Below are 25548 nucleotides of genomic sequence, written 5' to 3'. Positions count from 1 at the left end.
CACATCGATTGGAACTACCCGGGCGGCGGATGTAGTGTCCGTGGTTCCACAAGAGACTTCGTGCAGATCATCGAGAAGATGCACCGCGCCAACATATCACTCATGATGAGCGTACCACCGGACGAGAGCCGGATACAGTTATACCACCTCAGTTACACGGCTACCCTCGTGCAGTTCGTGATTGTGAAGACACACACACTCGTCAGACCCGGCATTGTCACCTGCAACGGGGACCGCGTGTCCGCTGCCAGAATATTCAACAAGGTCATCGAGCCTATCAGCATAACTTTGAGACACAAGTTCGGATACAGCATGTCCGTGAGTATGCGCTACCCACCGTGGTCATCATCACTGTGATCATTACCATCGTCATGTTGAAGAACCCAGATCCACCACCAACATTGGAGTAAGGAACGCCGGCCCTACCTAAAATGCCTCTCGCTCAACGCTCCACCTACACGTCTCCGCCTAGTGCCGCCGATATTACGGTGAATTATCTGAGGAAACTGCTTAGGTAGCACCGCACGTGCAACTATTGTCGGGTATTCTTGGTACCAAAACATCGAATGGCCCATTGAGCGTGACACGTGTACTTGTCTTTATCGGGCGACACGTTTTGCCGCCTAACAAATGTTATCGCACAGCGCGGGACGCGCCTGCATGTATCCGAAGTTTCTGGAAAGTTATCGATGCTTCTATCCACAGTCTGTTGTCGCCGAACCTCGGGTTATTTTACTTCAACGCTTGACGCGAATGGTGTAGAACTTTGTAGAAGGCATGCGGGTCCCGACGATTAATGTGGAAAATTCGATGACTACTGTATAAAAGCCGACGCGCTTGACCCGCTGATCAGATTTTCGACAATCGCCGACTGTGTTCGCCGCTCTCGTTGTGCTTTAAGTGTAGCCTGTTTTTGTGGGCACAGGTTCGCCCAGTAAAAGCTAGTTTTCCCTTTCACGGTATTGCTACTGTGTTCTTTGACGTCACGACCACGTGACAAGCGATAAAGCCGACGTCTGTGGCAGCGAAACGGCGCATAAATTGTTACTGGCTGCGTCGCGTGTGCGCCCCGATGGAGCAGGGCTGGCGGAATAGAACAGCGAAAACAGAAAGCAGGGCTTGCTACCGCGCCAGGTGCTGCGGGAGGGGTTCGCCGCGACGCCCACGTCGCTCTACCTTTCTGAAGCCTGCGTTATTCCTGCGTTCCTTGTCCGCGCAACGTCTCGCATGCGATCTAACTGCGGCTCAGTAATCTCTACAAAGAAATTGAAATATTTAGAAAAACGGAATAAAATTCAAAGGAACAGCGTTGGCTGTAGTGAGCTTCGAACCTACAGCCCCACTCTCAGAGATCGAGTGTCCTACCCACTAAGCTAAAGCAGCACCCCTTAGATAGCAGGCATGTGTACTGTTTTATGACGTCATCCTACTTGGACTGAAATTTCCGTTGCGGAGGCCGGCGTGACGAAAGTGTGACGCCAAAATCAAAGCGGCTTATTCGGTCGCATGTGACGAAAATCGCCATCGCGGGCGCCGACCCTCCTCCTGCGACGACGCTGTTAAATTATGAGGTTTTACGTGCCAAAACCACTTTCTGATTATGAGGCACGCCGCAGTGGGGGACTCCGGAAATTTGGACCACCTGGGGTTCTTTATCTTGCACCTAAATCTAAGTACACGGGTGTTTTCGCCCCCATCGAAATGCGGCCGCCGTGGCCGGGATTCGATCCCGTGGCCTCGTGCTTAGCGGCCCAACACCATAGCCACTAAGCAACCACGGCGGGTACGACCAAGCTGTTGCTCGCTATTTTTCGTTGAAACTGAGCACAGTCACGAGAGCATTTCTATTTTCGTGGTTTGTTTTGGGAAGTGGCGTTTATCGCTCAACATATCCTGAACAGGGCAACTAACTCAGTTGAGACATCGATTGCGCAAACGGTATGTACTATCAGCACCGACATGCGAAAAAGGCCGATGGAAACTCATAGATCTGATTCGGTTCTGTGATTTCTATGCGTTCGTCAACGCGCTACGTCGCTAATCAAGCGACATTTTGTTGCGATGGCTTCGGTCGTTTATAGTACGTACCACTGCATGCCATTCGTTTATTCGCGTGCGCTGCGAGTTGTAAATACTACGATACTACGACTACCTCGCGAGCAGACATCGGCCTCGAATATCGTCCCAGTTTTCTAGTTTGTTGCCCAGAAACTACTCGCGACATACGAAAACGCACCAATGATAGCGCGGTATGCTTTTACGGACGGAGAAATTCAAAGAATGTGTAACTATGGTCACATCGCGGTATCAAGGGGACATGACAGCGCAGCACCCGGTGTTTCAACGACGCGCGACCATTCAGTTACAGTTCCTGCCGGTATTTGCGTGTATTTTTCCAGGCCATTAGGCGTCTAACTTCAAGGTGCCGCTACTTCTGCAGCAAGACGCGGTGGCTTATCAAGTTAGCCATCGAGTGTGCAAACTACGTACCGCAATTAATTTTCTGCCGTAGCGTATTTAACATTTTCACTTGGAATGAACAGCATTGTCAATTTGTTTTCGAAGCCTTAATGCACAATAAGCATCCTTTAAGCTGTTTTATCTTTCTGTTCATATATGTCAGTTTTTTCGTGCACGAAAACCAATTTGCATTCAATATGTTACGCACTGTGTGTTCTTACTGCGCCTCTATTGTTCTCACTTTAAAACATAATTGCATATTTCGCTTCAGTGCACTGAATTCTCTTAAGTCCACAGCTAATCAAGTGCGCAGACATAGAACGAGCCGTAAGCCACGTGCAACAAGAGAACATCAATGCTGCTCATTAGTCTGCTATTAAATGTGCTGCATAAACTGACATAACCATACCCTGTTATTACTATGGTTATAATTAAAGTATCTTGGAACTTGCACGATATGCCAAGACAGCATGGCATTTCTAATCTCAAGCTTTTTACGAGATTATGAGCTGCAGGTGCTTGCTGGTTTATTCCGTGTTGTCATTTCATTTATTTATTTATTTATTTGATACTGTCAACTCCTTTCTTTGGGTCATTACAAGGAGGGTGTTGTGAATACATCATACATAATTTTCATTCTATATAGCATACAAATTCAATGACGCTGTTGGTACTTAACAACAACATCGAGAAAAAAAACAAGATGGAAAGAACAGTAGTTATACGAAGAAAAGTCAGCCAAAATGCTCGAATCAAAATTTAGTATACATCCTCGCAAAAGAAAGTATCTAACGCAGTTTCAAAGTCGGCAGACCCCTCGTTGCTCACAACTGCATTGGGCAATCTGTCCCACATTTCAATCGTGTCAGGACAAAGGGAGAAACGAAAAGCATCAGTACGTGTTAAATAAGGTTGGATAGCTCTGCTATTGTTTAGACGATCGCATCTCCTTGCTGGAGGTTGTAGATATAGATCTTTGTTTATTTTTGTTCGCTCGCTCACGATTTTGAAAAGAAACTCTAGCCTATGATTACGTCTGCGTTCCTCCGGAGGCTCTAGTTCACAATATTTCAACAACGCTGTAACGAACTCCGTGCGTCGGTATTTAGCGCATATGAACCGGATTGCCAGTCTTTGTATTCTTTCTCTTTTTGCCTTCAGGACTTTCTATGAGGGGACCATACAACACAAGCGTACTCCAAGACTGGTCGTACAAAGGTCACCTAGGCTGTTAATTTCATGTCCCGTGTAGCACATTCCAGTTTCTTTCTTTAAAAAGTATAGCTTTTGGTTTGCCTTCGAACATATGTTATCAATGTGTGAGTGTCATTGCAATGTGTGCATAATACTGACTTCTAAGTATTCGAAACAAGCTGCATTATTCAGTATTTTAATGTGTTGCACACAAATGATATGTGTGGGCAATACATTAAATACTGCACACACATACCACTTAATGGTATGTGTGTGCAGATTACTTAAAATTCTATTTAGTGTAGCTCACGCTAAACTCCGACTCAACCAAAATTATATTCAGCCGTGCTTGCTCCGACTGGCACTCACCAAAAATAAACTCAGCAAGGCTGAGTTGAACTCAGCCTCCCTGGTCGGTCCAAGTCTTAGTGAGCCGACTCTTGAGTGAGTTCACGGACCTACGAGTACATTGCGTGCTTAAGCAAACATTGCATAGGAGTCCGTGTTGCATCGGATGAAACTAAGGGCAACTGTACACATTGCGGTCAGTTTTATAGAATTTAACTGACTGTTTCATGAAAGGTTCGCCTCATATCCATTACTACAAGTCAACTATATGTGCGTCATACGTTTACTCTATAGGGCTGCCTATCTTCGCCATTACAGAGTGGCCACATTCTGTACATTTCAACTAAAAGTTTAAAAGTCGACTGTGGTGCAATATAACAAAAACACTTAGATAATTCCAAGTAGAACAACCGAAACATGATACAAACTCATGTGCACAATAGGATGCACATGAATCCTAATTATATGTGCGGAATCGCACTTTGGCAGAGTTGGCTGTCACCTTTCGCAAAAAAAAAAAAAAAATAAGAAGCACAGGCCGGCACTGCAATGAGATCATATAGTCAGGTGACTTGGCGGGTTCATGGGCTACGGGAGAAATGCACATGTAGCCTTACAGTTACCGCGAGGTAGCACCTACGGACGCTAGCATAATCCACCGAGGGCCGTTCGACCAATGTATGTAAGTGCGTTAAATCGTTACCAGTACTCAGGCAAACTTTTATTATGTATATTTTAACGTTTTCTTGTGATCTCCTCAAAACCTCAAAAATGAATAAATAAATATTAATTAAAAGATAACTAGGTTTGGATTCTGGAACATGTAAAAGCAAACAGTTTTATTCTATTGTTGCTCATGAAGAAAGCTCGTATAAAAGTTCAGAGATATTGTCAATGCTAAACACTTTTCCTGAGAACAACATGTAGTACGCTGTCGACATTCAAGCGCCTTTACAACAGCAAGAAAAGAAATCTGTCGCGCCCGTTGGGGTATTTGGTTAATGCAGGTATTCAAGCCGGCATAATATTTTGCTAATACAATCCGTTCGGGAGCATCAGATTACATTGTTCCTTGACGCTTCAATGCACTTTTTAATTTTGGTCGATTGAACTAGTTTAAAAACTAGATTAATTGAATTAGATTAATGAAAACTAGATTCATCTATTAGCGTGCTGTAACGCTGATGTAGTTACAGGTTAAGTACAGTCAACAACAAAAGTTAACGGACCACGGCACGAAAAAGTCCAATTTTCTAGCAGCCTGTAAGAGTAATCAGTAAAACCGAACTTCGCAATGTTGTCCGCATACGGTAGCAGAGTCTGTCAAGCGCTCAAGCGCTCTCTCCACTGGCCCTGTCTAGGCTATGCAAGCGAAATTCTTTCCCTGCATTCTCACATACCGGACCTCGAGGATCGCGTGACGCATACGTCACAGGTCCTGCCTTCATTATATTTCTTGTCGCTTTTTTTTCGGCGCTACGCACTTCCGCCGACGGCGTCGCGCGCGAGCTGTTGTCTCGTTCGCGCAGAGCACGATTTCACGCGCTGTGCACAAGGAAACATGACTAGCGGTATATTTGACTGCTACACGAATACTGAGGTAGTGCAATTGGATGGCAGAGGGTGATCACGCGCTGGAACACGGTAGAAAATGGCATAGTTTCGGTACCTGCACACGTGACCGCACGACCGTTGGCACAAGCAGACGAAGCGGAAGTACGTCTATCATGCTTAGATGTGAAGCAAAACAAAAAACACGCAGACATTCCGCTTGTGTGTTCTATTAATTCTTTAAACTTCAATGCGTCAATTCAAGCAACAGATCGCACAGATAACAGATAACAGATGTTCTCTTGCACAATTCTCGAAGTCATGTGTAACCACGAGAGACGTCACACTGCGAACACGACTACGTAGGCGCAGGGGCATGAGTACGTCACCGTCCGCTTGGAGCGCGGCGGCCGCGAGGAGAAGGAAAAACGGCCTTCGGTTTGAAATTTCAGATCTTCCCGCGGCGCGTAGCGATGCGATACTATGCAGACACGATCGTTATCGCGCAATGTAGGCTCTGCGCTTGTCAGCTCAAAATGGCCAGACCTGGCGAGGGGCCCTTTAAACAAACAAGCAGAAAGTATTTCATGTTTGCCGTAAGGCTACGCAGCGGCAATACGAACGGCGCCCCCCTTACTTGGTCTTGAGAATTCAGTATGTATTACGTAAAAAAATATGAACTGCAGTATATTTATTTAAGCTCCTTTGTACGTTTGTAGTATGGTGACATCTCGATACCCAGAACGAAAAATTACACGACTCGTCTGTCTGCTAGAATGCTATACTGCTACGTACGCAAGTGACAGCAGCTCCCCAAAAAATTGTGGTTTCGGTTTTAACGCATTTTAACATATTCAAAAATGACTTCTAGAGATATTTAAAGTACACGTGTCGCGATGCACGGACCAGGCTAGCGCTAAAATTGGAGCTCTCAAGAGGAGTTCTATTCCACATTCATTAATCACACACATATCACTTGCGGTTTCCATGAGGGGCAGATGCTGCTGCGGTTGGTGCAAGAATATGGTTAGGAGCAGACACCACTTATGCGCAATCACGAGCGATATACACACATGATTCGTTCAGAAGCTGACGCTAAGCAAGGGTTGCACGAGGGTCTGACTGCGCTGACACCACGACTTCACTGTAGCCATTACTGCATATGCGGTGAAGATGGCTGTACTGGCTTGTTGATAGGTTATCTTGTAAGTTATTGTAGCGCACGGAGAATGACACGGACGTACAAGGCACACGAGACAACACACAGCGCTGAACGACAAGCTACCAGCAGCTGTGAGCATCCGCCGTGTCTGCATGCACTGAACATCAGGAACTGCTGTTGCGCACTCCACTACAAATTCAAACTTCAAAGCGTTCTTAGATTACAGAACACGCGTATTATTTGATCTTATTGAAGACAGGCTGCCATTATCATAACGGACAGTTTATTTCTTTATTACATACGGCAAATTGTGCGCCTTCTGCGGGAACACCTGGCAGCAAGCAACCCTGGGAATTTCGCCGGCCGCATTCTAGGAATCGCAATAGTGTGAAATGAGCCCTCTAAAAATCGCATTACGACGCGCTCGACTGCACCGATTTCTTCTCACGCTCGCTGCTGACGCAGCACGTGAGCGAAGCTTCGTGAGGCACCCGGGCTCCTCTCTCGCGCTTCTTTCCGGACACGCTGTGCCATCTGTCGGCGCTGCCGAGAAATCGGCACAGGATGACGCGTTTGTAGGCGCTCGCACGCACTGGTGCACCATTCATCTCGAAAGCCACGCGCAGGCTTCGTGGCAGCAGTGCTAGATGGCGCCGGGCGTTCTTAGGGAACCGAGAAAGAGCAGTCCTTCTGCAGTGCACGTCTCGTACATAACTCGTTTGGAAGGTCGCAATACGTTGTGGGGCTGCATTGATTCATCGCTAAACGCATTACCATCGACAGTCATTGTTAGGTGGACTCCAGGTGGTCTAAAAATGTCTGGTTTCCCCGAATACGGCGTGCTTCACAATCATATCGTGGTTTTTGATCGCAATGCCCCAGGACTTAATATAAAATAGAAGTTAAAACACAGGTCTCGAATTCTAAGACATTTGTAAGACTTCCACTGTAAGAAGTTATGACGCATCTTGCATTAGAATTTCGCATACTGTTTCCGCGGGAGGATTAGAATATCTTTTTTTTCATACCATAAATAAGTGTATTTCTGACCTACAGTGTGGCGAAATTGGCTTGCTGGTAGAGTTTATAACGGTCTACGAGCACCCTGTCGTTGCAGTCCCTGGCCAGCAGAAAAGCCATGGTAAATTTTCGCACCAGTCTCGTGTAGGCACACCGCACGCAGCAAGCGAAGCACATGAAGACGCAAAACGCTTTGTTTCGTGTTCTCGCGTGTCCCTGTTCGTGGGTGCGCTATATTATACTGCCATCGAACATCGATGTCTACGGACTAGTTATCAATTTCCGGGTCCCGTGTTCTCACGTGTGCACTGTTAGACGCTCCTTCGCGTGCTCCCGAAGATAGTATTTTATCAGTTATGCTTCGTTTTTTTTCACTACCAAAGCTTCTTGCACTAGCTGTTTTCTGTGCAAAAATGTGGCGGCCAAATTTCTCTTCCTTACTGTGGAATTCGAGGCAGAGCCCGCCGAGCCGTGCTTATTTAGGCTCGCTGTTCCCATGGAAGGCAGAATTCATGCAGAAGTGCACTTTTTTTTCTCTAGCGAAGAGCAAGCGGTCTTTTCAAACCGAATGAAGTGTAACGCCCGAGTCTCGACTGCGGTGCTCTTTACTTCAATATATTTCTAACGTTGTCAATTTTTTTCACAGGAGACCGTTTTAAGAACCTTTCTCTCTTTCATGCTTTCACTATTATTGGACACTTTATATATTTAGCTCAGAGAGTTTTATCACCCTGGTCTCTCTCGCCTCGTGCATCGAGCGACAAATGAATGCTAATGTGCACAACCAGACAATGCAATGCAATCCAGTCGGAAGAAGCCACGAAATAGAGATGCAAGCGGGCTGCAGTATTGTGCCGCCACACTCACGGCATGCCGCAGGCCGTCTGCAACCAAAAATGCAAATTCAAGACAATAGTTTTGCCACATGTGAGTAAAGGCTTCTACCCTCTGCCGTGTATGCATTCGGTGACGTCAGGTGACGCGTGAAATTGTTGTTATTAAACGTTGCCAGTAGCCTAACCGGAATCTTTTGCTTTTTTTAACGTTAAGGTGGCTCCCGAAACGTTCACCGCGGAGGAGGACAGCATGTGGGTGCGCTCGTCCGGACCATCGAGGTGGGAGAATTATACACTGCAGCTGGGGAAGACGCATATGGCTGCAGTGTGCCATCAGGCCCCTCGTTATTACGGCACCGAGGAGGAATGCTTATTCACGTCGCAAACCGACGACAATGTCACTTTTCGCGTGAGTAGCAGCCGAAGCTTTATCCTTAACTAGGTACTAAATGTAGCATACCTGTAGCATCTGAACAACGCAAACATATTCCTACATAAGCTTAACAGTGATGATATGACTAATGTTTCTCTTCCACTACCTGCTTCCTATAGCCGACATTGTCCCCTTACTTGGGCGACAAAACTGTCCTCTTTACCTACGGCCTTTACCGCTACCTTCGTTAGTTCTTACCGTCGCTGGTGGGATACCGTAACCGCTACGCACATAGAAACAGCGTGATTTTTTATACATAGCATTTACAAGCATTTAAGTGCACGTCCACATTGGATCGGTCACATCAGAGTGGGCACAGACGGAACTCCAGAGCCCCGTTCCTAAATCTACAACACTCATGAAACGCCGGGAGCTCGCTTCTGAAACCTCGATCGCTTTTTCTAAGCTACCTCGCAAGTAATCGCAACGTCACAGTTATCTGATTAGGTCACTGGGATCGGGCATGCACAAAACCATTTCAGTTTCTCCACTCCCCGCAAGGGCGTCTGCGTCAGCAGGCGTTTGGTGTGTTGCGACACCGCGTACCCGAGCACGCCAGGGTTGGACCCTCCCGCGTGTAGCCGTGCGTGGCTTAGCCGTGCCTGGGGAAAAGAGGATCCTGGGGGTTGAGCCGATGATGGGTGTTCGGACCTTTAAGGCCCCCCGGCGAGGCCCCTCTTCGGCCTCGGCTTCACATAGACGGCACCTCCAGACTGACCCACCTGGAGGAAATCGGCAGTCGCCTTTTCCTGTCTCTCTCTTCCTACAACCTTCGTCTTTCCCTTAGTTTCCACCTTTCCTGTCGCCTTCTCTCTTCTATTTACTTCCTTCTTCTTGGTGGCAAGGGTTAACCCTGTGTGTCTATCCAACCTTAGGTACACCATATCTGGTTAGAGTGGCAGCGTACGACTGGCGTCGTGGAGACTTGTATGCAAGCTCTGCCGCGTCCCCTCGTTGGGCTCCATGGTGGGCGGTCGGCGCTGTTACCGAATTTTTATATGTTTTCATGAAAACTGCTTTCCCCAAACTTCCTGATCGCCCTCAGAAACGAGGGCGCACCGAAGATGTCTAAGTTTTTTGGCAATGGTACACAGAACTTTCCCCGCTTTCATGTCATCCACTCTGATAAGCCTGAGAAGACGGTAAGGATTATCTCACCTTTCGTTGTCTCGATATCTCTGACGGAAGTTTTCGGTCCCGGATACAAAGCATCGAAAATGGCTAGCAGTGATCTTCTCCTAGAGCTCCGCGATCAGAAACAATATGAAAAACTGTCCAAACTTGTATCTTTTGGAGGTGTTCCAGTCACAGTGACCCCACACCGTACCATGAATACTACCCGTGGCGTTGTATCGGATACTGATCTGCTAGATTTGTCTGAAGCTGAACTTCTAGAGGGTTGGAATGATCAGAACGTGATCAATGTTAAGAGAATTAAAATAAGACGTGACGGAATAAGAAATCAATACCATGCACCTAATACTTACATTTGGCTCAAGCAACCTACCCGACACTATCGAGACAGGGTATGTGAAAATCCGAGTGAGACCGTACATTCCTAATCCCCTATGGTGCTTTAAGTGCCAGCGATTCGGCCACAGCTCACAGAACTGCCGAGGCCGCCAGACATGTGCGAAATTCAGAGCCTACGAACACCTATCTGAAACATGTCAAAACTCTCTCCACTGTGTCAACTGTGATGGGGAGCACGCTGCGTACTCGCGGTCCTCCCCATCGTGGAAAGAAGGAAAGGAAATTGTGACAATTAAAGTAAAGCAAAATATAAGTTTCAAGGAGGCACTTAAGCAGGTATCCCACCTGCCCAAGAACTCGTTTGCCGATGTGACGCGTCAGGGGGCAGCGACACAAATGCTTCCGGCGGCTGTTCGACCCACAGGCAGTGAGTAAGCAGTGAGTCGGCAGTTACGCCATCTGCCCCCGCGGTGGTTGCAGCTGACGCTGATCCGCCAACGCAGCAGAAGGAACCATCGAGCCCGAAGGTGGGCGCAGCCGAGGCTGCCCCAACCTCCCCGGCGCCCTCCAGCGCTTGCAGCAGCCGGCGCAGCCAAATCCCTCAGGGAGCCCCATCGCCCTCCAGGCTGGTGGGCGAAGGGGTCTTGCCCTCCAAGGCGGGACTCTCTCTGGTAACCTCTCGCTCGCAAGAGCACGTGTCCGGAGCCTCACTAGAGGCAATGGACACTACACCTGTCCTGAAGGTGCACGAAGCGCCTAAGGAGCGGCGATGCTCTCTCGAACACTCCAGAAAGGGCGAAACCCCCATTACAGGGCCTCGAAAGAGCTCTGTAATCTAAGGCATCATTCCGTTTCCGTACACACAGCACTAATTTACTTTAAATATGGATACACAAATTATTGAATGTAACATCAGAGGTCTCCTTAGAAACCTTGATGATTTGCAAGAAATCATCCACAAACACAATCCAAAAGTGCTGTGTTTACAGGAAACACACTTAAAATCCAAACACGCGCACTTTCACCGAACGTATGTTACGTTTCGCAAAGATCGCGATGATGCCGTCGCATCATCGGATGGTGTTGCGATTGTCACTTATAAAAGTTTAGCCTGTCAACCTTTACAGTTACGAACGCCCCTTGGAGCAGTGGCGGTGCGAGTTGTTCTGCTAAACAAACTCATCACTATTGGCTCGCTTTATATACCCCCACAATACAAAGTAAGCAAACATGAATTTCAGTCCTTTGTAGATGAATTGCCAGAACCTTATGTTGTTCTTGGCGACTTCAATGCACACAACTACCTGTGGGGCGACCCTCGTATAGATGTGCGAGGACGTCTTGTTGAACAGTTCCTTTTTTCTTCTTGTGCGTGCCTAAGAATGAACCTACATATTACTCTCTCGCAAACAGAACCTCTTCTTGAATACATCCTAGCCTAGTCTCCCCGTCACTACTGTCTGAACTTGAATGGGAAGTTAACGACAATCCTTACGGGAGCGACCACTTCCCCATACTACTAAGAACATATAAAAAAACGAGTATCTACCACAGGCTCCTAGGTGGAAAATCGATACAGGCGACTGGGAGAAATTCCGAACTCTCACTAGGATCTCATGGAACGACATGTATTCTTTAGGATTTGATGCTGCTGTGCAGTATTTTACAGCCTTCATTATAGATGCCGCATCTAAATGCATATCTGAAGTAAGTGGTTTCGCATGCAAACGGCGTGTTCCGTGGTGGAACAACGAATGTGGCACCGCCCGTAAGAAACAAAACAAAGCGTGGGGGTTGCTACACGCCTCTCCCACTGCCGAGAATCTTATTAACTTTAAAAAAGCAAAATCCGAAGGCAGGAGAACGCACAGACAGGCCAGAAGAGAGAGAGTTGGCAGAAGTTTTTATCGGGTATCAACATGTATACAGATGAGGCCGAAGTCTGGAACAGGGTAAATAGCATAAGAAGGCGACAAACGTACTCCCTCCCTTTGGTAAACACACAAGGCGATATCCTAAAAGACCAGGCTGATGCTCTGGGTGAACACTTCGAGCGCGTGTCTAGCTCCACTCACTATTCAGAGAACTTCCTTAAATATAAAGCAATAGAGGAACTCAAGCCTCTGAATCGGAAGTGCACTCCAAACGATTCTTATAATCGCCCCTTTTACCATTGCTGAACTTAGAGCTTCCTCAGCATGTCGGAGCTCTGCACCGGGCCCCGATAGAATCATGTATGATATGGTTAAGCACCTACACTCCGACACACAAACCACGCTACTCACACTTCTCAATACTATTTGGGCTGCTGGTTATCTTCCATCAAAATGGAACGAGGCTATTGAAATCCCTGTTTTAAAGCACGGTAAAGACCCTTCATTACTTAACAGCTACCGTCCTATAGCGCTTACGAGCTGCCTCTGTAAGCTTTTTCGAAAAAATGATCAATCGCCGTCTCGTACATCTCCTAGAGTCCAGTAAAATGCTTGACCCATTTCAATGTGGTTTTCGGGAAGGGTGATCTACAACGGACCATCTTGTGCGCATCGAAGCGAGCATTCGCGATGTCTTCGTGCACAAGCAATCTTTCTTATCTGTATTTCTGGATATGGAAAAAGCGTACAACACAACCTGGCGGTACGGAATCCTGCGCGATCTTTCCGCGCTAGGTATCCGCGGCAATATGTTAAATACTATAGAGAGCTACCTAGAGGATCGTACATTTTGTGTGAAAATAGGTCCTGCACTGTCGCGTACATTTATACAGGAAACTGGTGTGCCCCAGGGTGGCGTATTCAGCTACACGCTCTTTGTCGTAAAGATGAACACGCTTCGTGCATCTTTACCACCAGCTATTTTCTATTCCGTCTACGTAGAGGATGTACAAATAGGTTTCAAATCCTACAAACTCACAGTCTGCGAGAGACAGGTACAGCATGGTTTGAACAAGGTGTCTCAGTGGGCAGAGAAAAATCGATTTAAAATCAATCCTCACAAGAGTTCTTGTGTTCTGTTTACAAGAAAGAGAGGCCTGGTTCCGGATCCTTGCCTAGAACTGTGTGGACAACAGATACCTGTAAACAACCTGTAAAAATTTACAAGATACCTGTAAACAATTTCTACGTGTCTTGACAATAGACTCACTTTCATTCCACACATTAAACATCTTAAAGAAAAATGTCTGAAAACAAAGAACCTAATGAAACTTCTATCGCAGGCTACGTGGGGTAGTGACAGGACGTGCCTAATGAATCTCTATAAGAGCCGGATTCGGTCACGATTAGATTATGGTGCCGTGATCTATCATTCTGCCGCCCCGAGCGCGCTAAAGATGCTAGATCCGGTCCACCATCTAGGAATCTGCCTAGCCACGGGCGCTTTCAGAACAAGTCCCATTGAACGTTTATACGTAGAATCAAATGAGTGGTCACTTCATCTGCAGAGAACATACATCAGCCAAACATATTTTCTGAAAGTGCACTCTAATCCTCAACATCCGTGTTTTAATACCGTTAACGATATGACATATTCTACACTCTTTCGCAATCGTCCCTCCGTAAGACAACCTTTCTCGCTGCGTGTGAGGGAGCTTAGTGAAGAAATGCATGTCCCACTCTTCGAGCTTCGCCTAATATATCCAGCCAAGCTGCTACCTCCTTGGGAGTGGGAGCTGGTACAATGCAATATATCTTTCATGCAAGTTACAAAACACGCTCCAGAGATTGAAATCCAAATGCATTTCCGGGAACTCCAGCACAAACACTCCTGCACGGAGTTCTGCACAGACGCATCGAAGTCACACGACGGGGTGTCCTATGCAGCCGTCGCTCCATCCTTCTCAGAATTTTTGTGTGGAATATTGCTACCTCAACAACACTACGAAGAAAGACGCTTATCCGTTACCATGAATTGATGCCCTTGAGTGTCTGTATGGTGCCGCCTACTTCTCTTCTCTCGACCTTCGACCTTGTTATATGCAAACTGCTGTCGACCAAATGGGCCGAGAGAAAACGGCTCTTGTAACACCTGACGGGCTTTACCAGTTCATGGTGTGCCTTTCGGTCTACGTAATGTCCTACCTAGGTTCGCTTACGTTTTACACACCCCCAAAGCCTCTGAGCGATCATTGTCTTGTTCCGCCGTGCCGGGTTTCACTTTAATTCATCTAACCGCCGTTCTGGCCGTCACACCACTACGATCCTTAGCCATATTGTGGACACTGCAGCTATACAGTTGGCCCAGAAAAAAATTCGAGCCGTGAAAGACTTTGCCGTGCTCAAGTCTGCCAAAGATGTTCGCATCTTTGTGGGTATCTGCTCGTATTTTCGCTACGTTGAGAAGCAATTTTCGGTGATAGCGAAACAGCTCACAGATATTCTTAAACAAGATGCACTTTTTACTTGGTGTCCTGCACTAGCCGTGGCTTTATCCGAGTTAAACACACTCCTCAATAGGCCTCTCATGTTGGCCCAGTGCGGCCCATCAACTGATGCCTAAGTCCGTACTTACTGGATAGGCACTGTATTGGCCCAACGTCGGCGTGGAGCGAACTGCGCCATCGCTTATGCCAGCAGGCTGCTGTCTGCATCGGAGGGAAGTTACTCAATTAGAGAACGTGAGTGCCTCGCTCTTGTATAGGGAGTTCCAAAATTTCGCTCTTATCTGTTCGGCCCACGGTTCACACTAGTTTCCGACCACTATGCTCTCTGTTGTCTCGCCTCTTTGAAAAATCCTGCAGGCAGCCTCCCACGATGGGCACTGCGCCTGCAAGAGTACACCTACATGGTCGTATAGAACGCAGGGACCCTGCACAATGACACGAATTGTTCTTCCCGATACCCTGTGGTTGACTGACTCTTCGCCCAATGACTCCCTCGATTGCGTTTTTCCCCTTGAGCCATTTGCTTAATGGCTCATTCACACCGACGACTTGAGGAGGTCGCGTGATCATTTGCGACTCGCGACCAAAAAGCGACCAAGGCGACTGATGTTCACACCGGCAAAGCCGACTGAGCGCGACCCGCAAGTCACAATCCCGGAGATTATCGATCTGAGCGAGGATTCTCGGAATATATGGTGGCGTGCACCTTGTATTTGGCGCGGTGCGGGACGAGGCCGGATGTAGACACATGAAAGATCACTTCCGGTGCACCACTGATTGGTGTATCAGTTTTGCGACCACGGTCGCTCGACTAAAAATCGAACAGCGAGCGACTGGCCCAAAATGGTCGCTTTTCGAGGAAAGCGACCATTTGCGACAAACTTGGTCGCGTGACCACTGTCAGTCGCCGGTGTGAACGAGCCTTAACGTCGCCGGCGAGCTACATCAAGATGCATACTTAAGGAAAATAATCGAGTGCCTGAGATCCTCTTCAAGGGACGCCTCTGTGCGCATGTTCACCGTGAAGGATGATACTTTATATCGACGTAACGTGTACCGTAATGGTACCGATCTTCTCCTTGGTCCATTGCACCTGCTCTCCACGTTTCTTCGTCAGTTTCATGACGCTCCAAGCGCTGGCTGCCTTGCTGTAACTCGGACAAATGACAGCGTGCGCCGTCGCTTCTACTGGCTTGGCCTAGCCCGTACAGAACAGCGTAATATCGGCGCCTGCGAGCTCCAACGGAGTCTTCGCTTACTGTTGACACCACGTACCCAAGCACACGAGGGTTGGACCCTCCCGCGTGTAGCCGTGCGCGGCTTAGCCGTGTCTGGGGAAAAGGAGATCCTGGAGGTTGAGCCGACGCTGGGTGTTTGGACCGTTAAGGCCCCCCGGCGGAGGCAACACACCTCTTCGACCTCGGCTTCACATAGACGGCACCTCCAGACTGACCCACCTGGAGGACATCGGTAGTCGCCTTTTCCTGTCTCTCCCTCCTCAAATCTACGTCTTTATCTCTGACTTTTTGACCTTTCCTGTCTCCTTCTCTCTTCTATTTACTTCCTTTGTCCTGGCGACAAGGGTTAACCCTGTGTGGCTATCTAATCTTGGGTACACCATATTCGGTTATAGCGCCGGCGTACGACTGGCGTCGTGCAGACGTATGCAAGCTCTGCCGCGTCCACTCGTTGGGCTCCGTGGTGGGTGGTCAGCGCTGCTGCCGAATTTTCGCATTTTCATGCAAACTTCTTTCCCCCCACTTCCACATCGCCCTCAGAAACGAGGGCGCGCGGAATATTTATTCCACTTTTTCGGACCCCAAATCCAAAACTTCCCCCGTTTTCACGTTATTCACTCTGAAAAGTCAGACAAACCAGTGCGAACCATTTCACCGTTCCTTGTGTCAAAGACCTTGACGAATGTTTTGGTCCAGGTTACAAGGTGTCGAGGATGGTGAGCGGCGACCTCCTCTTGGAGCTCCGCGACCAGAAGCAATATGACAAACTACCGAAGCTAGCGTCATTTGGGGAGACCCACATAATAGTAACCCCGCACCGTACAATGAACGCGGGTATTATGTCGGATGGTGATTTGCTTGAGCTGACTGAAGCGGAACTCCTGGAGGGTTTCAGCGAACAAAATGTGATCAATGTCAGAAGAATTAAGATGAGGCGAGATGGTAAAGAGATTCAGACGAGGCACTTAATAATCACATTTAGTTCAAGTGTCTTGCCCGAGTCAATCGAGGCCGGGTATATCAAGCTCCGTGTCAGGCCGTACGTGCCAAACACACTCCGTTGTTTCAAATGGCAGCGTTTCGGCCACAGCTCGCAGAGCTGCCGAGGCCGCCAAACTTGTGCTAAATGCAGTGCCCAAGAACACACCATTGAAACTTGTGAGAACGCTCTCCACTGCGTAAACTGTGATGGGGAGCACGCCGCGTCCTCGTGGTCGTGCCCCTCCTGGAAGAAGGAAAAAGAAATAGTAACGATCAAAGTAAAAGAGAACGTATCTTTCAAAGAGGCACGCAGGCGGGTAGCATACCTGCCAAAGAAAAGCTTTGCCGCAGGGGCGCGTCAAGGGGCAGTGTCACAACGGCCTGCAGCGGCTGTCCGACCCACAAGCAGTGAGTCGGCAGTTACGCCATCTGCCCCCGCGGCGGTCGCAGCTAGCGCTGCTCCGTCAACCAAGGAGAAGGGACCATCGACCCCGAAGGTGGGCACAGCGCACAGTGCTGGCAATGGCCGGCGCAGCCAAATCCCCCAGGGAGCCCCATCGACCTCCAGGCTGGTGGGCGCAGGGGTCCTGCCCTCCAAGGCGGGACCCTCCCTGGTAACTTCTCGCTCACAAGAGCACGTGTCTCGCGTGTCACAAGAGGCAATGGACACTACACCTATCCCCATGGCGCGCCAAGCACCTAAGGAGCGGCGAGGCTCCCTCGAACGCTCCAGAAAGGGCAAAACCCCGATTACAAGGCCTCGAAAGAGCTCTGGAATGAAATCTCTAAAACCTCTAATGAACACTTCTGTGTCTGTACACACAGCACCTATTGACTTCCAATGTGGATACACAAATAATTCAATGGAACGTCAGAGGTCTTCTTAGAAACCTTGATGATGTGCAGGAACTCATCCAAAAACAAACAATCCGAAATTGCTGTGTTTACAAGAAACCCACTTAAAATCCAAACACACAAACTTTCTCCGACAGCACATAACTTTTCGCAAAGATCGCGATGAAGCTCTCGCATCATCGGGCGGTGTCGCCATTGTTATCCATAAGAGCATTGCGTGTCAACGTTTACAGATACGAACGCCTCTCGAAGCCGTGGCGGTTCGAGCTATTCTCCTAAACAAACTCGTCACCATTAGCTCTATTTACATACCCCCACATTACAAATTAACGAAACATGAATTACAATCCTTTATAGATCAATTGCCAGAACCGTATGTTGTTCTTGGCGATTCCAATGCGCACAGCTCCCTGTGGGGCGACTTTCGTATAGATGCGCGAGGTCGTCTTGTTGAACAGTTCCTTTTTTCTTCTGGTGCGTGCCTTCTGCATAAGAAGAAACCCACATATTACTCTATTGCAAACAATACCTTTTCTTCAATTGAGCTGAGCATAGTTTCCCCGTCCATACTGCCTGAAATCGAATGGGAAGTTACGAACAATCCTTGCGGAAGCGACCACTTCCCCATACTATTAGGAACACTTAAAGAAAACGAATATCCACCACGGGCTCCTAGTTGGAAGATTGACACAGCAGACTGGGAGAAATTCGGAACCTTAACTAGTATATCATGGAATGACATGTCCTCATTAGAAATTGATGCTGCTGTGGAGTATTTTACAGGCTTCATAATAGATGCCGCATCTAAATGCATACGTGAAGTAAGTGGCTCGGCATGCAAACGGCATGTTCCGTGGTGGAACGATGAATGTAGAATCGCGCGTAGGAATCAGAACAAAGCGTGGGGGTTGCTACGCGCTTCGCCCACTGCAGAGAATCTTGTCAGCCCTAAAAAAGTAAAGTCCCAAGGTAGGAGAACCCGCCGAAAGGCCAGAAGAGAAAGTTGGCAGAAGTTTTTATTGAGTATTAGCTCGTTTACAGATGAGGCGATAGCCTGGAACAGGGTAAATAGAATAAGAGGGCGAAAAACATATTCACTCCCTCTAGTAAATACACAGGGCGATACACTGCAAGATCAGGCAGACTCACTTGGGGAGCACTTTGAGGGCGTATCAAGTTCGAATCATTATTCGCAATCCTTCCTAATATATGAACAAATAGAAGAATGCAAGCCACTCATAAGAAAATGTCAGCAGAATGAACCGTACAACTGTCCCTTTAGTACTGCCGAGTTGAGAGCTGCCTTCAGCGCATGCAAGAGCTCTGCACCGGGATCTGATAGAATCATGTATGAAATGCTCAAGAACTTACACAATGACACGCAGGTTACACTACTCACACTTTTCAACACCATGTAAAATGCAGGGTACTTTTCAACCGCATGGAAGTAAGCCATTGTAGCCCCTGTTTTGAAACAAGGCAAATACCCTTCTTCAGTGGCAAGCTACCGCCCGATAGCCCTCACAAGTTGCATTTGTAAGGTGTTTGAAAGATGATAAATCGGCGACTCATTCATTTCCTTGAACAGAGCAAAATAAATGCTTGATCCTTATCAGTGCAGCTTCGGAGAAGGGCGCTCCACAACTGACCTACTTGTACGTGTAGAAGCAAATATCCGGGACGCATTTGTACACAAACAGTTCTTGTTATCCATATTCCTCGATATGGAGAAGGCGTACAACATGGCGTTACGGAATCTTAAGAGATTTGTCAGACATCGGCATTCATGGGAATATGCTAAACCTAATAGAAAGCTATCTGTCCAGTCGTACTTTCCGTGTAAAAGTCGGCAATGTACTTTCACGTCCTTTTACGCAAGAAACGGGTGTTCCCCAAGGAGGCGTGCTCAGCTGCACGCTCTTCATCGTGAAGATGAGCACGCTTCGCGCTTCATTACCACCGGCCATCTTTTACTCTGTCTACGTAGACGACATTCAGATAGCTTTCAAATATTGTAACCTCGCAGTGTGCGAGACAAGTACAGCATGGCCTGAACAAAGTGTCAATGTGGGCAGACAAGAATGGATTTAAGATCAATCCAAGCAAAAGCTCTTGTGTTCTTTTTACAAGAAAGAGAGGACTTATCCCAGATCCTTGCATAGAACTGCGTGGACAACAGATACCTGTAAACAACGAACACAAATTTCTAGGTGTTATACTTGACTACAGACTCACTTTCGTACCCCACATTAAACATCTTAAAGGAAAATGTCTAAAAACAATGAACATAATGAAACTTCTGTCCCAGACTACATGGGGTATTGACAGGAAGTCTTTAATGAATCTCTATAAAAGCCTCATTCGATCACGACTAGACTATGGTGCCGTCATTTATCACTCTGCCGCCCCGAGCGCACTAAAGACGCTAGACCCAGTGCACCATCTAGGAATCCGACTGGCCACTGGCGCTTTCAGAACGAGTCCCATACAAAGTTTATATGTAGAATCAAATGAGTGGTCACTTCATCTGCAGAGAACATACATCAGCCAAACATATTTTCTGAAAGCCCACTCTAATCCTCAACATCAGTGTTTTCATACCGTTAACGAGATGACATATGCTACACTCTTTCGTAATCGTCCCTCCGTAAGACAGCCTTTCTCGCTGCGTGTGAGGGAACTTAGTTATGAAATGCATGCCCCACTCCTCGAGCTTCGCCTAATGCATCCAGCCAAGCTGCTCCCTCCTTGGGAGTGGCAGCTGATACAATGCGATATATCTTTCATGCAAGTTACAAAACACGCCCCAGAGATTGAAATCCAAATGCATTTCCGGGAACTCCAGCACAAACACTCCTGCACGGAGTTCTGCACAGACGCATCGAAGTCACACGACGGGGTGTCCTATGCAGCCGTCGCTCCATCCTTATCAGAATCAGACGTACTGCATCCGGAAACTAGTATCTTTACGACTGAGGCCTACGCTATATTGTCGACCGTGAAGCATATAAGGAAATGAAAACTCAAAGAATCAGTTATATATACCACTCCCACCACTCCCTAAGTGTTGTGAAATCTTTGATATCGTTCTGCAAGCACAAAAATCCTGTTATAATTGAACTTTATTCCGTCTTATGTAATGCATATGTATCTAACCAGCATGTGATTATATGCTGGGTGCCTGGGCCTAGGAGCATCCAGGGTAACGTTCTAGTGGACCAGGTGGTCACATCAATTTCATTGCATGCAGTTAATCCTACTGCTTCGGTCCCTGTCACAGACATGAAGCCTTTCTTAAGAAGGAAACTGCGAAGCCACTGGCAACGTATATGGGACGCAGAAGTAAATAACAAGCTGCACGTGATAAAGCCACAGTTAGGTTCTTGGCCCTCCGTAACAAAATCACGGAGAACAGATGTCCTATTCTGTCGCCTCAGAATAGGACACATATTTGGCACGCATAACTTTTTACTCACTGAAAATTATCCTCCAACCTGCGGTAGATGCGGGGAGAGGCTGAGTGTCCTCCACGTCCTCCTGGAGTGTCGGGCAGCCGAATCTGAGAGAAGGAAACATTTTTTTCTAGCATACCGGCAGCACATCCCCCTACATCCCGTAATGCTACTCGGCACAGAACCTTTATTTGACACCAACGCATTCCTAAGTTTTCTGAAAGATGTTGTCTTGCATGTTGTTAGCCCCACATGTTCGTAGCAGGTCCTCTCTTCAGAAGATGCCGCTGCGATAGCTCTTTCGTATAGCACATGCCTCTAGGCCCTTGTGTTTCAAGGGCTCTGTCGAGGCAGCAGTGCTCCAAGTAATTTAACCGTCTTATATATTTTCTATTTTTCATCATTCTTCTACGATAGATTTTAATGTTCATAGTATTCGTCATTAGTCATCGCCATAATTTTAGAGCACGTAGATTTTACGCACTTTACAGCGACTATTTTAGGCCGCTTTACAGTCAAGTCATCTTCTTCACAGAAGTCATCATTCCTCCGCGAAATCACTAACACTGTCTTGGCGCTGTTTGGCCATATCTTGCCCTTGCCCCACTAAACCACACACATTCATTCATTCATTCGCTTACTATTGGGTAACCTTAGCCCATTGTCACCCCATCTGACCCATTGTTTGGTGTCGGTTTGGACCTTCTCGTACCTTTTCCTACATCTGCTTCAGGAAACGAATACGTTGCCGTCGCTACAGATTGCGCGACGCTGTACGCAAACACGCGAGCGTAGGCGACCAGCTATGCTACAGATGTGACCGACTTTCTCCTTCGTGACATAATTTTAGCGCACAGTGCTCCACGCCAATTGCTGACTAACTGAGGCACAAGACGCAGCACAAGTTCAACCCCTCATACCATACCAGCGCGAACGGCCTCACCGAGCACTTGAATCGGACCTTAAGAGGCATGCTTTCAAATTACGTGTCGGCTCTCTACCGTGATTGGGACCTTGCACTGCGATGCGTGACGCTCGCATATAATTTATCCCGCGACGACACTGCTAGATAATCTCCCTTTTACCTTTTATTCGGAGGCGAATCAACTTTACCCTTGGATACATTTCTTCTTTTTCCTGCAACTTCGACTAGTAAATATGCGCGCAACGCGATTGATTACGTGACTTGCTCCTTCCTAATATAACCAGAAGTGCCTTCACGACCAGCGACTCCGCGACGAACGTTTTGCTCCACGTGGCCCTAGTGCTACTTCGGACCCCCTCCCGACGTGCGTACCTTTCTCAAAAGCTCCTTCCTTGATACGCGGGCCCATGCCGCATCCTTCGACAAGTGGCTGACGTCACGTACGAGATTGTGTGCGCCAGTTCCAGCGCATCACATATTGCGTTGACCACCGACGTCGTCCATGTTTCGAGATGCAAGCATCACCGCTCTTCCTCTGATGGGGATGCTTAACGGTGCCGGGCCGTCGCTTCTGCCGCCGGAAACTATTGCTACGTGCTGTTCGAAAAGATGATGTGGACATTTGGATTTAGTTGGACGTACCCATAAGCGGTCTCTGGCTGATCTAAGGATGACCACGTGTCTTGCTTGATGATGGCTGGCTTCCATGTTGGCCATTGCTTGGTACCCCTTGTACTTAGACCGTGAAAAGTTCCTCGTAACAATGTTGAGTTGCAAAAATGACCCCGACGGCATAATGTCATTCATACTATTTAGGTCATCACATGCATGCCATGACAAAAAAATTGGAGGACGCTTAAGCTTCGCCTTCAAGAGTGGAACGCGACAGCGTTCCCGTCGACCCGCCAAGAGGTGTAAGACAATGGGCTACGGCGCAGATACTACGCGCCCCGCATCGGACGCGGTGAGCGTCGAGCAACGCAGCGTTCGGCGCGACAACGAAATGTGCGCCTGAGCAAGCGACGCACGCCTGCGCCTTAGAAACAGCCCGTTTCTAAGGCAACACCGCGTTCACTAGAGGCGCTTTTGTACCGCTTTGAAGCATCGAACTCGTGGCTCAGTGGTAACGTCTCCGTCTCGCACTCCGGAGACCCTGGTTCGATTCCCACCCAGCCCATCTTGGAAGTTGCTTTTTATTTATGAAGTGCCTGCCGTGATTTATCGCTCACGGCCAATGCCGCGGACGCCGACACCGACGCCGACGACACCGGCTTTTCTGCGACACGAGCTCCTTAACGCTATCGCGTTAATATGTTGTGGCATTTATGTTGTGACGTTTCAGCCATGTTATGTATGCACGTATGTCGTGGCGCCCCGTGGCTATTGTGATATATCTCCAGTTGCAGAAATGACCGCGATGGCATCCTGAAGTACGAGCAAGGCAGACATATAGGCGAGTTGATCAGGCTATATAGACACAGATAGATAGATAGATAGATAGATTCAAAACACCTGAAGTTCACAACATTTCTAAACAGGGTTAAGGCGCCCCAGAAAGGCTGGCCAACGTTTCGATAAGAGGATATATCTTCGTCAAAAGCGAAGGTCCGCTTATCGAAAAGTTGGCCAGCCTTTCTGAGGCACCTTATTCCTGTTTATAAACTTTATACCACAGTGTGCTATTCCATCTGTCAGCCCCTTTCTTAATGTTGGACTGAAGTTCACAAAGAATCTTGTGCATTAAAAGACTCGTTACAATTATTACAAGGAAAGATATGTGCTAGGGTGAAACTGCTACACATTACAACCAAAAGTAACCGATTGCGCGAAGGCTTTCGCCAGAAAACCGAGAAGTAAACCTTCGATTACGACTATTACCCATCTTTTTCTGCATTGCTTCGAAACCTTGTATTGTTCGCGGGCTTCATATAAGTTGCGATAATTTGTTTGGTCGGCAGAGAACACTAACCAGACTTCAGTCGTCGTTTGATAATAATATTTCGTTAGCTTCGCATATTCGAAAACGCCGTATAGTTTCTTTTCGACTACAGTTAGGAATAGTTAGTGCGGAGTGTTGGATTCGTATTTGAAATTTTGACTAATCGTCCAGCCCTAATTAAAACTGTTCGTAGGAGCAGATGTTCGCCACATATTGCATCGGACATTCTAGTATCAAAGACGTCCGCCCAATAGAAAACGGCAGTTTCGAAGAAAAATATTTGTGAATCCGGCGTCCGCTTTGTATGAAGTCTATTCCTGGTACTTTTTATTATGATGCTATTAGGCTTAGCCGTAATTTTTCTAAATTTTGAAGGTTGATCAACTTGTCCAAAGCTAAAAATGAACAGTCGGAATTGTCATGTTCCTAGTACTTTAACCACTAGCCAAAGTGTTTCTTCCTACTCAGTGCTCTCGGTCTGTTCTTTCCTCAGATTGCGACCCTGCTTACCCCCTCTGCAGTCAGGGAGCGCATAAAAAGATCCTACGATGAGGGCATGGGCATTGCGCCTGTAATGGCGTACGACATCGACTTGGACGACTTCGAAGGAAGCTGCGGCAACGGCACGCATATGTCGCCCATCATTGAAGAACTGGCTGTGTCCTCCTTTTGACCACCCCAGCAATGCTGGACCTTTGACCAGTCTGCCACGAAATAGTCATTACTGTCTTATCAAACATAAGCTCCAAATAAATGTATGATCGCCTTAGTTGCCTGAAAGTTGCGCTTCCCTGCTTTTATTAGATACCTTCCTTTAACAAATTATTCACGAAATATAATTTTGCGCCGAGAAAATAATATAGTTTCCGGATAGACTTTCTGAACGACTACAACGTCCTTACAAAGTTGACAGAGGAATGCTCAGAACTAGTATTCTAAACTTTTTTGCAGGTCCCACCACGAAGAGGTAAGTAGTGGAATCACCTCGGCTCTCCAACTGTGACTGTACATGATGATGACCACATCAGGAGTTCATTGCATACTAAGGTTCTTTTTATTTGTATTGTTTGTAAACCAGTCGCCTATTACTGCAGATTTGCCTATATATATATATATATATATATATATATATATATATATATATATATATATATATATATATATATATATATATATATATATATATATATATATATATATATATATGTATATATATATTGTGTGTGTGTGGGAACGAAAGCGCTTGCTTGCTTGTACTGTACTCTACCCTATGTTCTCCACTATAAGTCCCGCCCTCACA

At 47.2% G+C, this 25548-nt stretch overlaps 1 protein-coding gene across 1 annotated transcript; it reads left to right on the top strand.

Moving 5' to 3' along the window:
- On the top strand, window positions 1–24921 carry LOC142574920 (uncharacterized). Its single transcript, XM_075683913.1, has 3 exons — window positions 1–318; window positions 8786–8980; window positions 24742–24921. Exons 1-3 carry the CDS (start codon window positions 79–81, stop codon window positions 24919–24921), a joined length of 615 nt encoding a protein of 204 aa, XP_075540028.1. The 5' UTR covers window positions 1–78.
- Window positions 24922–25548: the final 627 nt, after the last annotated feature.

The sequence above is a fragment of the Dermacentor variabilis genome, chromosome 3 (assembly GCF_050947875.1).
Source record: "Dermacentor variabilis isolate Ectoservices chromosome 3, ASM5094787v1, whole genome shotgun sequence".
Classification (NCBI taxonomy): Eukaryota; Metazoa; Arthropoda; class Arachnida; order Ixodida; family Ixodidae; genus Dermacentor; species Dermacentor variabilis.
This window is presented reverse-complemented; position numbering and strand designations above follow the sequence as displayed.

What these genes read in the sequence shown, in the direction of transcription:
- LOC142574920 (XM_075683913.1), top strand. Translation starts at nt 79, where the DNA reads ATGCACCGCGCCAACATATCACTCATGATGAGCGTACCACCGGACGAG. An exon ending in AGTTCGGATACAGCATGTCC is followed by an intron (nt 319 to 8,785) that starts GTGAGTATGCGC and finishes TTTAACGTTAAG; the next exon opens with GTGGCTCCCGAAACGTTCAC. An exon ending in ACGACAATGTCACTTTTCGC is followed by an intron (nt 8,981 to 24,741) that starts GTGAGTAGCAGC and finishes TTCTTTCCTCAG; the next exon opens with ATTGCGACCCTGCTTACCCC.